The sequence below is a fragment of the Taeniopygia guttata genome, chromosome 19, assembly GCF_048771995.1.
Source record: "Taeniopygia guttata chromosome 19, bTaeGut7.mat, whole genome shotgun sequence".
In the NCBI taxonomy this organism is placed as follows: domain Eukaryota; kingdom Metazoa; phylum Chordata; class Aves; order Passeriformes; family Estrildidae; genus Taeniopygia; species Taeniopygia guttata.
This window is the reverse complement of record NC_133044.1, coordinates 4,328,754-4,341,730: the sequence shown is the minus strand read 5'-3', so window position 1 is coordinate 4,341,730 and position 12,977 is coordinate 4,328,754. Positions and strand designations below refer to the sequence as shown.

Sequence of the window (12,977 nt, the reverse complement as noted above, 5' to 3'; positions counted from 1 at the left end):
ATCCAGCCTTTGGAACAAGGCCCATGCAACAGGCTCGTGCCCGCAGCCCAAGGATGGGGTGCAGGGTCCAGACAAGCCCCTGCAGAGCAGGGCAGGGAGGGAATCTAGGGCAGGAGGAGGAGCAGGGGAGGGAAGCTGGCTCAGCCCGGCCACTCTGGCTGCTGCCGGGGCCACAGGGTGGGAGCCTGGGGAACGCAGGCCTTATTGAGAGCAAACACTGGCAGAGAGGGGGGGACGTGTCCCCCGCCAAGGAGAGGCCCTGGGGTGGCAGGAGCTGTGCCCACGGCCCCGTGACGGAACAGGAGCAACCGGCACAGGCTGGACAAGTTGTCCCCACCCATAGCATCAGGAGCTTCCTGAATGCACACAGCAGGCAGGGTAAAAGCCAACACAACTTTATTCAAAAAATAATTACAACATTAAAAACAGGAAAGGTTTCAGGCTACAGGCTATAGTGGCTCAGCAGCTTCCTTGGTGGCTGGCTTCAGGCCCACATAGCGCAGCAGGTTCTGGAGCTCCTGGCAACTCAGAGCCACCTCAGGGACAGCAGACAGGAGCTGGGGACAGCAGCAGCAGCAATAGTGTTTGAGTTGGTGACCTCCTAGTCACAGGAAGGGTGAGAAATAAACTGTAAATCTCACCTCTTTTATATTCTCCTGCATCTCCTCATGGGTCCTCAGCACTTTCTGGGTTTGATGGAACTTCATCTCCAGCCCTCGGATCTGTGGTGGTGGGAGATGCCCATCAGGACTCTGTTCCAAACTTGGGCAGGGACCAGCCCAGAAGGGAGAGAGGACCCCTGCTCATGTCAGAAGGGCTGGAACTAGGTGACCTTTGTAACTAGGTGACCTTTGTGGTCCCTTCCAACCCAAACCATTCTGATTGCTATGACTGGAGCCAGGGCAGCCCCTTGCGGCTCCCCACACCTGCTCCAGGTACTTGTCAGTGAGCCGTCTTTTCTCATCCTCTTGTTTCACAAACAGCATTCGCAGTTTATCCACCTGCAAAAGGAGCAAGCCCTGCTGAGATCCCTGTGGAGGAAAGCTCTGAAGTGGGGGACAGGTTGTGAGGAGCAAGGTCTGAAGAGGTCTCCTTGTCCATGGTGGGGTGACACGAGGAGCCCTCAGCCCTGCAGCTCCCCAGCCTCACCTGCTGCCGGAGCAGGACCCGCTCCTGGATGTTGACAGGCTTCTCCTGGTGCTCCTTGCCCTTCACCTCCTCCCACAGCACCTTGGCCTCTGTCTCTGCAAGCTGGAGCGAGCGCTTCAGCTCGGAGACTTCTGTCTTCAGCCTCTACAGGGGAAAAAGCGATGCTGGGAGGGGTCCTGTGCCCGGCAGCCCCCCAGGGTGCTGCCCAGCCGTGCCCCCATCACGCACCGTGACTTCCCCACTCTTGTCGATGAGTTGCAACATCTGCTCTTCCTGCTTTTTCAACAGGTTCCGAAGCTCTTTCTCATTCTGACAGGGAGGAAGAAGCAGGGTCAGGCAGTGCCTAGCCCTGGCCACCCTCAGGACCCAAAGTGGGTTTTCTCATGTTGGAGGAGGTCAGACAAGTCAGGAGCACCCATGGGGCATCACCAGATTTCTCCATGTCCTAGATCAGTGCCCGTCCCAGTTTGGCTCTGCCCTTGGGGCGAGGGCTGGCCCACTTCTGGCTTACCTCAAGCTTGGTCCTCAGTGCCTTGTGCAGCTCGGCAATGGTGGCAGCCTGGTCATCCACCTTCTCCTGGCTCTCAGCTGTCACTGTCTTCAGGCGGAGCTGCAGGTCAGAGCTGGGAGAGGACAGTGGTGGTAAGCGGGTCAGGACCGCAGCCAAGCACAGCACCAGGTACCAAACCCCCTCCTGGGCATGCCCCTGGGCCCACGGTGGGAGAAGACATCTGGTCCAGCCCAGCCAGCTGGAAAAAGCCCATCTAGCCATGACAGGGCTGAGGCAAGAGGCAGACCCAGGCAGGCCGCTTGCAGGAAAGGCCATGCCCAGGACAGCGATGCCCCTGCCCAACCCTTGACACAACCCGCTCTGAACTCACATCTCTGTCTTCAGCTCCTGGATGCGGAAGCCCAGCGTGGCAAAGTTGGAGACCACAACTCCCAGCTCCTTCACACTCTCCAGCAGAGTGTCCTCGGGATCTGCAGGCAGGAAAGAGCCTTGTGAGCAACACAGAGGGAACATCAGCCTCAGAGCACACAAAGGAAGCCTCGTTCCTCTGCACAAACAGCCAGAGTAGGGTCCCAGACAGGGTGATAGCCCCAATACCTATTGGCTTTGGCACAGATGCAAGTTTGTCCTTGGCAACTCTACTCCCACTTCTGGTGGTTTCATTGGCATCTGCAAGATGAGAGGACAGTGGCTGTGCCCAGCCCTGCACATCCCCCAGCACAGGAGGCAGCAATCCCCATCCTGGGACTCCCCAAAACCCAGAGAGGGGGTGCCAGCTCACCTTCCCCTGATACAGCTTTCATGACGCTGCCCACGAAGGAGGTGTGGTGCGGAGTGCGGCACGCCGGGGTCCAGGCAAGGCGTGGGGTCCAGGCTTTGCTTCTTGGTGGGCTATCATCATCATCCTTCAGAGGGGAAGGAGGATACAGTACCAGAGTGCAGCTTGTGACTGCCCCAGCAAGCCCAGGATCTCAAAGCCATGCCAGGGAGAGCCACAAATGTGTGACCCGCCCTGGGCCATCTTGTCGTCCTCGCCCCCAGCACAGGGCTCCTACCGGCTCTTCCAGAGCAGCCTTGAGGCAGTCAGCGAGCTCCTGCAACCGCATCTTGTTCTTCGTAATGCCCGTGGAGCAGCAAGAAATTTTGGACCTGTTTATCTGCAAGCTGAAGAGCTCGGCCTTGGTGCTGTCCAGCTCCTTGCTGAGGGCAGCCTGCTCTTCCCTGTGGGATGGCATCAGTCTCAGCAGGAGCAGCATTTCCCTTCCTCGATGTGGGATGAGGACATGGCTGACTCTCACCATGAACCAGCAATACTGCAAATCCTACAGATTCGGGCAGCTTCCCTCAAGATGGGATCTGCTGGCCCTCCCACAGCCTCTCCCCCCCACCTGGACCACCACACTTGGCTGGAGCAGCATTGGCCATGGTCAAAATGTCCCCTCTGACACCCCAGGAAGGGCTTGATTTCCCAAAAATAGAGGGGTTTGAGTGGAGTTGGTGAGTGGGGCAGTACCGCAGGAGTTGGTGGGACTCCATCAGCTCCTCATGCTGCTGGATGCGCTCCTGCAGGGTGGCCAGCGTGGAGTTCAGTCTGGCCTCCACCTCCAGCAGCTGCTTGCGGCACATTTGGTTCTCCTGATCCAGGAACTGTTAGAGGGTGGGGGGACACAGTCATGAGCAGCCAAGCAGAGAGCCAAGGGGGCTCATTGGGACCCCCAGCACAGACCCTCCCTCAGGGTGCTGTTTCTAATCAGGGGCAGCTTTATCCCAGCAGCCCAAACCCTACAAACCAGTCTACTGGGGACATAGGACAGGCTGAGGGACAGCTCCATGCCTGCAGGGGAAATTTATCTCCAAGAAAATTCTCTCCAAGAGCTGCCCAACCCCCTCCCTGGGAATCCCTGCCAGGCAGGATGAAAAGCTGCACTACATGCAGGATGTCAACCACCCTCACGAGGTCATCATCCTCCACAGGAGGGCTAATCCCACTCGTGGCCATCTGCCAACCTTCCCAGAGAGGCCATGATGGGGGCCAGCAGCGTGTGACGTGTGGGCAAGGTCAGGCAGCTCCTACCTCCCGGCACTCAGCGGCCTCCCGCAGCTCCTGGCACAGCTCCTTGCGCTCCTGCTGCAGGGAGTTCCTCTCCTGCGCCAGCCTGAGGGGATGGGATGGGATGGGATGGGATCAGGGGGTGCTGTGTTTTGGGGGCCAGAGGTGGGATGGGGCTCAGGACATCAGGGCTGAAACCCACTGGGCCATCTCCTCCTGCTGCTTCTCGTTCTCCTGCTGCAGCGCATCCCGCTCCTGCTCCACACTGCTCAGATTTATCCCCATGGAGCTCAGGTCTGTGAGGGACAGAGTTGTTAGCAAGGGGAGACAGGGCCAAGGGGGATGGGGCAGCTCCAGCCCCCACATCTCCCACCCCTACCTTTGCCCAGGAGTGAGTTGGCCACTGTCAGCTTCTCCAGCTGAGCCTGTGTGTCCTGCAGGGTCACCAAGGTCTTTTCCAGCTGCCTGGATGCCTGTGGAGACACGGTGCTTGCTCTGGGGTGCTCTCCTCCGTGGGGTGTCCTCACACCAAGGGGTGCCCCAAATCACCCCGTGCCTCAGACACCTCATAGCACTGAGAGGAGGCACCCCTGTACCTCCTCCTTGGCCTGCAGAGCCTCCTCTTCTCGTTTCTGTGCAGCAGCACGCTCCTCCAGGCAGCTCTGCAGCTTGCCATGCTCACGCTCCAACAGGGCAAAAGACCGGGATATCAGGGCCCTCGTCTGCTCCCGCTGGGAAGGGACACAGCACCAGGCAGAGCTCAGCGTGGCACTGCCCCGCTGTGTGACCAGGGACAGGTCATGGCACCCAGGGCACAGAGCACTGGCAGGGCAGCAAGGGGCTGAGCCCCCTCAGGACACCCCTCACCTCCTCATCCACGGCCTTCCTTTCCTTCTTCAGATTTTCAAAGGTGACATCCAAGAATTCCCGGAAAGACTGCGCCTTAGCAGACAGGGATGCCTGTAGGGTAGGAGGAATGAGTCAGCACTGCTGTGGTAGAAAAGCCACATTTAATGGCCATCAAGGGAGACAAGTACCAGCCCTGAAGCCAAATCTGCAGCAGTTTCCCAGCAGCAGCACCAGAAAACCTCTGGTGCACCCAAGCCCATGGCAGAGCATCATTCAAGCTCAGGATGTGGCAATGCCCTTCCAGCCCCTGATCCAGTGTGTGGTAGTGAGGATAGCACCATACTCAGTACCTGCAGGTTGATGGCATGGGCCAGCAGTGTGCTCAGCTCTTCCTGGGAGGCCAGGCTCTGGTCACGGGCACTGATCTGGGCCCTGGCATGGGCACAGAAAGCCTCCAGGAAGAGATATCCCTGCAGAGGAGAGGATGCTGCTCCAGCCACACTGGGGAGCACAAGGGGAAACTCCCAGGAGCCATCCCTGCACCAGTCTAGGACTCCTGCTCCCCGGGGAGCACAGCCCGCACCAAAAATACATCCAGAGAGCTCCATCACACAGCACTCCTTGCCTTCCACGTTGGGATTTTCTTCACCTGGGACGCCAGGGAGATTCTCATCCCCAGAAATGAGATGCAGGTTGCCCCACCAAAGGCATGAGGACAGCTGAGACTGCCTCAATCCCACAACAACTGCCCCTTTACCTGATCCTGGGCTCGTAGGGCTTCATCCACTCGCTGCCTGATGGCATCCGGCTCTTCCAGGCAGCTCTGCACCTTGCTGGGAGCAGTCTCAAGCACAGCCTGGCACTGGGACACCAGGGTTCTCTCCTGCTCCCGCTGTGGGAGGTGACAACATCGTGAGGCTCCAGGTACATCTGCTGTGTGTGCCAACAGACCTCCCAGAACCCAGGGGAAAGGGGAAGCAGAGGGATGTGCAGAGCTCACCTCCTGCATAAGAGCTCCCTGCTCATCCTGCAAACTCTGAAAAGCAGCTGCTGCGAGGCCCCGGAACAGGAGGCTCTGGCTGTTCCAGGTACTCTGGGGAAGGGACAAGGACACTGGTTTTATGGCAGCTGGCACAGGCAGCACCGGGCACATGTGTGTGCCCCTGCACGGCTGAGATCTGGCACACTCATGGCCAGTGACAGCCACCCAGCTCCAGCTGTACATCCCACTCCACTCCCCACTGCCACTGCACAGCCTCTGCTTTCCTCCGCAGCTCGAGGTGGAGCTGCCAGTAGATCTCCTCCTCCCAAGGACATCACCAGAGCAGAGGGCCCTTCGCACCAGCCCCGCAGCCATGACACCTCCCCTCCTCCCACCACGTGCACCAGGGCAGTTTCCCCCCAGGAGGGTTCAAATCCAGCAGACTCAGCATGTGCTGATCTGGGCACGATAACGCAGCACCGGGCGCGTGATGCAGCAGCCGCCCTTTACTTCCACTCCACCAACCCAGCTGGGGTCACTGTCTTGCCAGCGGCACAAGGACACTGTCACAACACCGAGGCTGAGGGGACAGGTTGGCATCGCCTCGGAGAGGACTCTTACCCCTGTGGGGTGGGTGGTGTCAGTCTGTGTGAACGTGTCCCTCTGCTTGGCTGGCCCCATGCCAGGCCGCAGCTGCTGGCTGTCCTTTAAGTCACACAGCTGCAGCAAGAGAGCTTCGATGATGATGAGGGCCCGCTCCAGCCTCTCCTCCAGCTGTGCCCGCGGCAGGGTCTTCAGTTGCTCCCGGGGACAGCTGGGGACAAAGAGAGGGGCTTAGGGCAAGGACAGCCCACAGGTGCCACAGCCCCATCCAGGGGGGCATGTCCTCATACTTACTGCCAGAGCAGGGAGTCTGTTTCCACAGCACTGTCCCTGGCACAGGGGAGGCTTCCCTTGGGTGTGTTACTGCTCCTCTCCCCCACACCCTGAGGTGTCCTGAAGGTGCTGGTGGCCATGGAGAGCACTGGAGACATGCTGGTGCCAGCGACTGCAGTGGGCACTGGGGTCATGCTGGTGCCAACAACTGCAGTGGGCACAGGGCTCGTGCAGGTGCCAGTGACTGCAGTGGGCACTGGGGTCATGCTGGTGCTAACAACCGCAGTGGGCACAGGGCTCGTGCAGGTGCCAATGACCGCAGTAGGCACTGGGCTGGTGCCAACAACCACAGTGGGCACTGGGGTCATGCTGGTACCAACGATTGCAGTGGGCACTGGGGTCATGCAGATGCCAGTGACTGCAGTGGGCACTGGGCTGGTGCAGGTGCCAGTGACTACAGTGGGCACTGGGCTCGTGCAGGTGCCAGCAACCGCAGTGGGCACTGGGCTAATGCAAGTGCCAGCGACCACAGTGGACACAGGGGTCATGCTGGTGCTAACAACCGCAGTGGGCACTGGGCTCGTGCAGGTGCCAACGACCACAGTGGGCATTGGGCTTGTGCAGGTGCCAGCAACCACAGTGGGCACTGGGGTCATGCTGGTGCCAGCGACCACAGTGGGCATTGGGCTCGTGCCAGCAACCACAGTGGACACAGGGGTCATGCTGGTGCCAGTGACCGCAGTGGGCACTGGGGTCATGCTGGTGCCAGTGACCGCAGTGGGCACAGAGGTTGTGCTGGTGCAGGAGGCTGTGCTGGCATTGCCAGGGGATCCAGAGCTGCAGAGGGGTAGAGCAGAGCTGCCTGGAGAGTTTGGGTTGCAAGACACTGAGCTAATATTGTTGGGGAGCCCTGGGGTGGTGCTGCCAGGGGATTCCACAGTGCAAGGCCCCAGGACAAGGCTGCACATGGGGCTGCCAGGGGACTCCAAGATGCTGGGCACAGGGATGGAGGTGCACGGGGAGACTGGCACAGTGTTGCCAGGGCACTCTGGGCTGCTGGATCCTAGGATAGAGTTGCACAGGGAAACTGGAATGATGCTGCTGGAGGGCTCTGGGGTGCTGGGCACGGGGATGGAGGAGCTGCACAGGGAGACTGGCACTGCCCTGCTGGAGGGCTCTGGGGTGCTGGGCACAGGGATGGAGGAGCTGCACAGGGAGTCTGGCACTGTCCTGCTGGAGGGCTCTGGGGTGCTGGGCACAGGGATGGGGCTGCACAGGGAGACTGGCACTGCCCTGCTGGAGGGCTCTGGGGTGCTGGGCACTGAGATGGAGCTGCACACAGGGGCTGGCACGGTGCTGCTGCTGGGCTCCAAGGCACCAGGAATAAGGGTGGCATTACTGGGGGCTTCAGAGGCACCAGGTTTAAGGATGGGAGTCCTGAGGTCACAGGTGGAGGTCCTGCTGGAAGGCTCCAAGATATCAGGCACTAGGGTGGTGCTGCTAGAAGGGCCCAGGGTAGCACTTCGTGGGGATCCTGGGGTGCAAGGCGCTGTGGTGACACTGCTGCGGGGGCCCCGGGCACAGGACACTGGGGTGGCACAGTCATTGTCCTACAGAACATTTTAGGGGGAAACGCAGGTCAGGGCAGCCCTCCCCTTTCCCCCTGCACCCCGCAACCGTTTGCCCCAGTCTCCCCATTTCCCCAATGCAGGAAATACGCCCCTTCTCCCATTGCGCCAGCACCATTTACTGTATTCCCGGTTCAGGTACACCGCAGTCCCCCCGTTACCAGCCCCGTTCCGTTCGTTATCTCCGCACACCGACCTTGAGCCGCAGCCGGCGGAACAGGGGGGTCAGGCCAGTCCGGTCGGTGCCCAACTGCAGCTGCTGCAGCGGGGTGCGCCGGGGCCGCTTCTGCGCCTGGGGAGAACCGGGGGAGAGGGGTCACCGGCGGCAGCACAGGCAGCTACAAACACACACACCCCGATACCGGGAGCGCTGCGGGCCGCACCGCACCCGCCACCCTCGGGGACCCTCCCCGGTGCCGGCCCCGCCGCCCCACCGAACACCCAAAGCGACCCGCAGCTCCGGCCCGCACTCACCACGGGGGTCTTGTTGCGCTGCATGGCCCGGCAATGCTCCGGGGCCCGGCTACAGCTGCGGTGGCTCTCCGCTCCCGGTCCCGGGCTCGGCTCCGGGCCCACCGGGCCAGGGTCTGTCTCGGTCCTGGTTCCCGGTTGGTGCCGGGTCTCGGTGTGGGGGTGCTGGTTCCCGGTTGGTGCCGGGTGTCGGTCCAAGCCCCGGCTCCCGGTGCGGGCCCGCCGCCGCCGGTTTGAAAAGCACGGGCGGCTCTGAATGGCTGAGCCGCGCGCGTCACCCGCGGGTTTCCGTTAGGGGCGGGGCCACGGGCGGATCAGTGGGCGTGGTCACGCCCTTGGCCACGCCCCCTCCGCGCAGCACCGGGGGGACGGACAGACGGACGGACGGACGGAAGGATGGATGGATGGATGAGCAGGGGGATTCAGCTCCTCCCGCATCGCCAGCCCCGGGGGAAACCACCCCACACGGCCCCCCAGACCTGCCCCAAACCCGCCCCGAGGGAGGGGGTCCCGCTTTCCCCAGCACGAGTCAGGGCACCAGTGCCAGCGGCTCTCGGGTTTATTGCTCCCGCGGGGAGAGGTACAGAGTTGAGGTACCCGGGGATGAGATCGGGGGGTACCCGGGTAACCCCTTGGGGGACCCGGCCCAGCAGGGTCCGACCCGCTGCCGGGGTAGGGGGATGTCCCTGAGCGATGCCGAGGGTCCCAGCCGTGGTGGGTCCCAGCCGTGGTGGGTCCCAGCCGTGGTGGGTCCCAGCCCTGGTGGGTCCCAGCCGTGGTGGCTCAGCCAGGCCAGGGCCGGTCCGGGGAGGCGGCGAGTTCGTAGTCAAAGTCGGCGAAAGTGGCGGGATCGGGTGGGGGCTGCTCGGGGGGTCGCGGGGCCACTGCCACCACCACCGGGTCCTTCTGCAGCAGGTCAGCGTCGAAAGCCACCCCGCGGAAGAAGGGGTGGCCCTGAAAGTGGTGGAGGTAGCGCAGACGGTACAGGGGGTTGTGGCACAGCAGCTGCGGGCAGAGGGACGACAGCGAGAAGGGAAACCTCAGCATCCAGCCCAGGGCCCAGTGGGACCTCAAAATCCAGGCAGGAGGGTTACCTCAGCAAGCAGCCGGGCTAGCTCAGGGCTGAACTGGGGTGGGCTCTCATAGCTGCTCTGTTTGACACGTTCCAGCATGGCCACATGGTCCCCAGCTGGAGCCACAGGGAACTGGGGGAGCATAGAGTGAATTCAGGGTCTCCCTGAGGTGTCCCTGTCCCCCCACCCTGTGGCTCTTACCTCCCCACTGGCCAGAGCAAAGAGCAGGACTCCCAAGGACCACCAGTCGGCTGCATGGCTGTAGGGCCCCCCACTCAGCACCTCTGGGGCTGTGGGGAGACCGGGTGAGCACCTGGGGGTCTGTGCACCCCAGCACAGCCCCCCAGCACAGCTCCCCTTACCCATGTATTGCAGGGTGCCACAGATTGTGTGAGCTCGCTCACCCCACTGCAGGTACCGGGAGAGGCCGAAATCAGTGAGCTTGAGGTGCCCTGTGGGGCCAAACACCACGTGAGGACCATAGGGAGGGTGTCCCCATTGACAGGGTGTCCCCACGGATGGGGTGTCCCCAAGGCAGTGCCACCAGGCTCTTACCTCTCTCATCCAGGAGGATATTCTCCATCTGAAATAAGACGGGCACTGAAGTGGCCTCTCCACGCTGGGGGTTCACAGACCCCCCCCCCCCCCATCCTCCAGCCCCCAGCCCCGCTGCCACCCACCTTGACGTCTCTGTGCATGATGCCCAGGTCGTGGAGGTACACTGGGGACAAGGCAGAGCCATCAGTGCCGTGTGTCCCCCCCCAGCACAGTGCCCACTGCCTCCCCTGGCAGTGGCTGACCCTGCCTGCAGGTGTCCGCTGGTGGGGACACTGGTGGCTGTCCCCAGTGTGGAGGGTCACTCACCCAGCACCAGCACCAGCTCGGCGGCGAACAGGCGGACGGTGGCCTCGGCCAAGCAGCCGGCAGCGCGCCACAGCGCGTGCAGGTCCCCGGTGCTGCAGTAGGTGCACACTGCGGGGACAGGTGACAGTGCCTAACTGATGGGTCGGCTGGCACGAGGGACACTGGGGTGGCATGGGGTCGCTGCGGCCATGCAGCGCTGGTGGAAGCGCTGGGAAGGTGGCACAGGCACCAGGGCAGGATGGGCACCAGGTTCCATACTGAGGGGACACAGGTATGAGTAAGGTGGCACGGGAACATGCAAGTAGCAGGGTGACATCAGCACCAGAGCCCTGTGGGCACTGGGAACACACAAACACCTGGGACCACATGAGGTACCACAATGAGGTGGTCCTTGAGGTGTCACACAGACTGCAGGGGCCAAGGTGACACAGCCATCAGGGCCGGGCAGGCACGGGGTGCTCTGTTCACCCCCACGCTGGTCCCTGCCCCGCTGTGGCTTGTCCCCATCCGTGTCCCGCGGTGGGAGCCGGGAGATGGGAGCCGGGAGATGGGAGATGGGAGCCGGCAGCGGCAGCCCAAGCGCCCGGATGGCCCCGGGGCGCGGGGGGAGCGTGTGCGGGGACACGTGTGCGGGCGGCGGGGACACGTGCGGGGACAGGGGGGCCGGGCCCAGCCCGCGGGCAGATGGTCACTCACTGATGAAGAGGTGGCGCTGGCCCTGCCAGCTGTCCCCCAGCCCGTGGACAAACGGGTGCCTGACCTGTCTCTGGGGACACAAAAGCACAAGAGAGTGAGCGCCCCCCGGGGCTGGGGACCCCGCTTCTGTCACCTTCCATCCGCAGCTCCCACGGCCTCCTGGTGTCCCCGTGGCCACCCCAAACCCCTTCATGGGCTGGGGTCCCTCCTGGGGCCCCCCCTCACCTGGATGCTGACTTCTTCTTTGCACTGTTTGAGGGTGTCACGGCGCAGCACCTCCACTTTGGGCACAACCTGGAGGGGGGGCGAGGCACTGTCAAGTGGGGGACAAGGGCAGGTGGGGGCACCCATGGGCCCTAGGAGCCAGCACCCACCTTCACGGCGCAGACCTTCTCCCTCCCACAGTCCAGCACTTTGAGGATGGTCCCGAAGGAGCCTTTGGCCACGAAGCCCAGGATCTGAGGAGAGGAGCAGGGCCTGAGCACGCCGTGGAGATGGATTTGGGTTGCTCAGGCTGGGGTCCTGAATGGGGTAAGGTGAGGGGCACAGAGCACCCAGAGCAGACGCTGGGGACACATGGGGACCTGGAGGACCCAACAGAAACCCCAGCAGGATTCATGGGGACCCAGTATGGGGCACAAGGGACACGGGGACCCCAAGGTGGCAGCGGTGGATATACGGGGGACCTCGGTGAGATGCCACGCTCCGGTGGGGTGCAGAGGAACCCCGGTAGAACACACGGAGACCCGACACGGGCACCCGGCGGCGGTGGCGGCGATAGAAGGGGACCCGGCGGAACGGCCGGGGACGCCGGTAGGATGCGCAGGCACCCGGCAGAGCGTGCGAGGGGAGCTCGGTAAGGCAGTCGGCGATGCCGGGATGGCGGCACGGGATGCACGGACGGCGCGGGAGGATGCTCAGGGCTCTGGGGAACCCCGGTAGGACGAGCAGGATGCGAGGGGACCCGTTAGAGCGCCCGGGACTGCCCAGGGCGGGATGCAGCACGGGCGGGACGTGCCCGGGGGAGGACGATCGGGGATCCCGTTCGGATGCAGCGGGACCCCGTTAGGAGGAGGGGGGGCCGGGACGGCACCTTGAGCTGCTGCTGGCGGGCGGAGGGGCGGACGGGGAACTCCGGCAGGAACAGCGAGACGAGCTGCGGCAGCGGCCACCCGGGCAGCGGCGGCTCCTCGGCGGGGCCCCGCGGGGCCAAGGCGAGCCCCGGTACCGGCACCGGTACCGATACCGGCACCGACCCTGCTCGGCTCAACAGCGCCCGCACCCACGACCCCACGGCGCGGCCCTGCGGAACCGGGGACAGCGTCAGTGAGGGGATCCCGGGGCGGGAGGTGCCCGGGGGAGCCCCGGGGCTGATGCCGCCGCACGCACCTGGGGGGGCCGCACCGGAGCCGGGGTCGAGCCGGGGCCGCTGCTCGTCGCTCCCATCGCGGCGCCGCCCGGCCGCGCCCCGGGCCCGGTCCCCGGTAATCGCCGCCTTACATAACCCCGCCGCCTCGCTCCGCCCCGCCCGCCGCGACCACCCCCCGCCCCGGGGCTCGGCGGCGGGGCTGCCCCTTGCACGGCGACCCCCACCCGTGACCGATCCCCCCCACTCGGGACCCTCACTGCACACCTGGGGGCTGTTCACCCACCCGGGACTGATCCCAGCCCCTCTGCGGGACCCCCTCATTCCACACGTGGGGCTCCCCCTTCACCCTTCCCTTCCCTCTCTGCACCCCACGCTGCAGCCCCGAGGGGGTGCCTGCAGTCCCTGCTGAGCCCGGGCTCGGCCCTGGGCTCACGGAGAACACTGCAGAGGGGGAAGTGC

At 63.6% G+C, this 12,977-nt stretch overlaps 2 protein-coding genes across 3 annotated transcripts; both read right to left on the bottom strand.

Annotated features, from left to right (window-relative positions):
* Window positions 1-379: 379 nt before the first annotated feature.
* SPAG5 (sperm associated antigen 5) lies at window positions 380-8,786 on the bottom strand. The gene is made up of 23 exons (XM_032751754.3): window positions 8,520-8,786; window positions 8,242-8,337; window positions 6,439-8,027; window positions 6,163-6,355; window positions 5,560-5,652; window positions 5,317-5,421; window positions 4,910-5,029; window positions 4,578-4,670; window positions 4,307-4,441; window positions 4,090-4,183; window positions 3,913-4,006; window positions 3,735-3,816; window positions 3,174-3,307; window positions 2,716-2,881; window positions 2,442-2,565; window positions 2,258-2,329; window positions 2,031-2,130; window positions 1,661-1,772; window positions 1,378-1,458; window positions 1,150-1,293; window positions 927-1,001; window positions 642-722; window positions 380-557 (listed from the first exon to the last, which is right to left on the bottom strand). Exons 1-23 carry the CDS (start codon window positions 8,541-8,543, stop codon window positions 450-452), a joined length of 3,915 nt encoding a protein of 1,304 aa, XP_032607645.3. The 5' UTR covers window positions 8,544-8,786; the 3' UTR covers window positions 380-449.
* Window positions 8,787-9,057: 271 nt separating this feature from the next.
* RSKR (ribosomal protein S6 kinase related) lies at window positions 9,058-12,970 on the bottom strand. 2 transcript variants are annotated; one of them, XM_072937247.1, is made up of 12 exons: window positions 12,539-12,720; window positions 12,243-12,452; window positions 11,524-11,607; window positions 11,375-11,443; window positions 11,150-11,219; window positions 10,454-10,561; window positions 10,270-10,310; window positions 10,145-10,172; window positions 9,952-10,041; window positions 9,791-9,879; window positions 9,611-9,721; window positions 9,058-9,521 (listed from the first exon to the last, which is right to left on the bottom strand). In XM_072937247.1, exons 1-12 carry the CDS (start codon window positions 12,593-12,595, stop codon window positions 9,300-9,302), a joined length of 1,179 nt encoding a protein of 392 aa, XP_072793348.1. In that variant the 5' UTR covers window positions 12,596-12,720; the 3' UTR covers window positions 9,058-9,299. The 2 variants fall into 2 exon arrangements, with proteins under 2 accessions (XP_072793348.1, XP_032607727.3); XM_032751836.3 differs by having other exon boundaries at window positions 12,243-12,970.
* Window positions 12,971-12,977: the final 7 nt, after the last annotated feature.